The 3,324-nt window shown below is 41.1% G+C and overlaps 1 protein-coding gene across 1 annotated transcript; it reads right to left on the reverse strand.

The window, feature by feature from the left end:
- Positions 1 to 253: 253 nt before the first annotated feature.
- Positions 254 to 694, reverse strand: LOC122889538 (tubulin alpha chain-like). Its single transcript, XM_044224778.1, has one exon. The coding sequence runs from the start codon at positions 665 to 667 to the stop codon at positions 254 to 256; it is 414 nt and encodes a 137-aa protein (XP_044080713.1). The 5' UTR covers positions 668 to 694.
- Between the last annotated feature and the right edge of the window lie 2,630 nt (positions 695 to 3,324).

Consider the following 3,324-nt stretch of genomic DNA (forward strand, 5'->3'; position numbering starts at 1 on the left):
AACAACATCTTCTTTATCCAGTCAACAAAACTAAGAAGCAACCTACAGAATGAAAGATATTTTCAAATGACATACCAGATAAAGGTCTGGTATCCAAGATCTATAAAGAACTTCTCAAACTCAACACCCCCCAAAATAATTTTTTTTTTTTTCACTTGCAACACTGACTGTATTGGTAGGGGGTTAGGGAAACAGTGGAATGAGAAATACAAAACCAGGTAGAGAGACCAGGCATTACAGGGGCCAGGACCCCCTAGAACTCCTCACTTTCATCTTTGCCATCCATAGACTCTGTTCCCACTTCTTCATAATCCTTCTCCAGGGCGGCCAGGTCCTCCCAGGCCTCTGAGAACTCTCCTTCCTCCATGCCCTCGCCCACGTACCAGTGCACAAAGGCCCATTTGGTGTACATCAGGTCAAACTTGTGGTCGAGGTGGGCCCAGGCCTCGGCGATGGCCATGGTGTTGCTCAGCATGCACACGGCCCGCTGCACCTTGGCCAGGTCATCCCCGGGCACCGCGGTGGGGGGTTGGTAGTTAATGCCAACCTTGAAAGCTGTGGGACACCAATCCACAAACTGGATGGTGCGCTTGGTCTTGATAGCGGCAATGGTGGTGTTCACATCTTTGGGCACCACTTCCCCACGGTACAGCATGCAGCAGGCCATATATTTGCCATGGCGAGGGCATAAAATGGGCAGAAGACAGGAATAGACACTTCTCCAAAGAAGACACAAAAATGGCTAACAGACACATGAAAAAGTGTTCAACATCACTAACCATCAGGGAAATACAAATCAAAATCCTAATGAGGTACCACCTTATACCAGTTAGAATGGCAAAAAATAACAAGACAGGAAACAACAAGTGTTTGTGAGGATGTGGAGAAAGGGGAACCCTCTTACACTGCTGGTGGGAATTGGGACTGCAAGCTTATACAGCTACTCTGAAAAACATTATGGAGTTTCCTCAAGATATTAAAAATGGAGCTACCCTATGACCCAGCAATTACACTACTAGGTATTTACCCCAAAGATACAGACATAGTGAAAAGAAGGGATACATGCATCCCAATGATCATAGAAGCAATGTCCACAATAGCCAAATTGTGGAAGGAACCGAAATGTCCTTTAACAGATTAATAGATAAAGTTTATTTCTTTTTTTAAAAGATTTATTTGTTTATTTGAGAGAGAGAGAGAGAAAGAATGAGTGGGAGAGTCAAAGGGAGAGGGAGAAAGAATCCCAAGCAGTCTCCATGCTGAGATCATGACCTGAGCTGAAACTAAGAGTTGGATTCTTAACCAACTCAAACATCCAGGCACAGCTTGGTCAGGTTATTTCTATGATACAAAATAACTGAGAGGACTTCTAATAATTTGATATTAGTTAGATACTTTGGATTGAGTTAATATTTTCAAAGTACTGCTCGTGTTCTTCAAAATCTACTGAGAAATTTGTTAAAAATTCAAATTTCCATACCTCACTCAATACCTGCTCTATCAGAACCTCTGGGACTGAGGAAAGAAAATCATCCTTTTTAGTTACTTTCCTAGATATTTATAAAAATACATTTCAAAATATGGAGAACCAACTATGGACAGATAATGTTCCTAGGACTCAAAATAGAAATATAAATCATAGACTAAAGGACTGGAGATGTCTAGATTTATATTAAGACTTCATGAATGCACCCCATACAAAATAAGCTCCTTATCATGATGTACCATATCCCTTAAAAACTTATAATCAGGTATTGGTTACCTCTGAGTTTTAGAGAGCTCAAAAGGGCAACTTCTTTTCATGTCTCAAAGGAAGGAGGGGTCTAAACCCAGAAAAATGATATCTGATTATTTGTTCTTTCAATATCATATATCCTGACAACCTTCCAATAACCCAAATGGTTAAGTTACAGGAATAGAAGAAATGGACAGTGAGTTTTATCATAGACTGTGGTCAGCATATAATCAGGACCAGAGATAATCATATATTTCCCAGTGAGTTTAAGCAGCTATGCCACAACCGAGCCTTAACCCTAGGCAATCTTACTCCAAACATTTATAGAGTATAGAGATGTATATACCATATATCTAAAAGTCTTCAAGTTTTATGTAAAACTCGTAAGTCATTAAATAAAGTATATTTAGTGCTGTGGTATGAGAATAAATGTTTTACAATTGGGTCTTTAAAGAGGGTGGGGAAGTGATGTAGATGCTGATTTGTAGCATTTGTTGTTTTCTATTGTGTAAATATTCCCATTGTGTCCAGTTTCAAGGAACTAACATGACACCACCGACCATGGGGCTTGGAAAAAAGGATAGCAGTCACCACTCCTGAAGTTTTGTAAGCTGGCTCTAGCATGCCATTGAATCCATCTTCCTTCCTTGAAGGACATACTTTCATAATAACTTCTAAGGCCAGGTTCAAATTTTTAGGTCATGGACTTCTGAGAATTCTACACCAGAAAAATGGACCCCTTTTACCACTGGTCTCTGGCAATATCCCTTATATCCAGAAACAACCTGTCCCTCTTTTTTCATTCTTGGGTCCATCCTTTACAGCTAGGTATCCCATATATTTATATGGTGACAATGAAGAAGTATCCCTAAGTTTCATCCACACTGATACTATGCAGCCCTCTTTCCTGCAAACAGCTGTCCCTTGGACTCCGCTTGGGGACAGCACACATGCATCCTGAAACAAGGGTTTGGGACCACTTGGAAAGAAATCTCAAGACTTGAGGTACTTGTGATTTTGGCAGGTGGTAGCGGTGGTATTATGGGCTCTTGTGTGGTCATGGTGTTCCCTAGGTCCTATAGATGTCTCACTCCATGGAGAGGAGTATGATGCTAGGACAGCCAGAGAAGAGGTTCTTAAAGGTTGGAGCCCAGGGCAGTGCCCCTTGCCTGAATCTGAGGCTGAGATTAAGGCCCTGAGAGCAATAAACTTTAGGTATTATTCCATAAATCTTCAGCCATTAATGGCCTCTGCAATACTGATTAATCAATCTGAGCGTCTGATTATCCACTTATAAGACCTTCTGAGTAACTTTACAGTTATGAGAGCAGCAGCAGCATCAGATAGTCTGGAACTCCTTACATGAGGCTGTAGGGCCTGTAAGAAGAAACTCCAATTCCTGTATGTTCTAGAGGAGCCCTGTCTAGTCTTGGGAGCAATTTCTAATACCCTCTCTAGTTTTATTCCACCAATTTTTGACCTTCACTATGTTTCGAATGTTCTTAATGTAAGTAATCTTTGGGGGTGCCAGGCTATTTCTTCCTACTCTGCCTTTTCTGGAAATGCTGTCCATCTGAATGTCTCCTTTC

The sequence above is a fragment of the Neovison vison genome, chromosome 11 (genome assembly GCF_020171115.1).
Source record: "Neovison vison isolate M4711 chromosome 11, ASM_NN_V1, whole genome shotgun sequence".
NCBI lineage: Eukaryota > Metazoa > Chordata > Mammalia > Carnivora > Mustelidae > Neogale > Neogale vison.

Excerpts from the sequence above, each read along its gene's own strand:
- LOC122889538 (XM_044224778.1), bottom strand. The coding sequence starts at position 667 with ATGGCCTGCTGCATGCTGTACCGTGGGGAAGTGGTGCCCAAAGATGTG.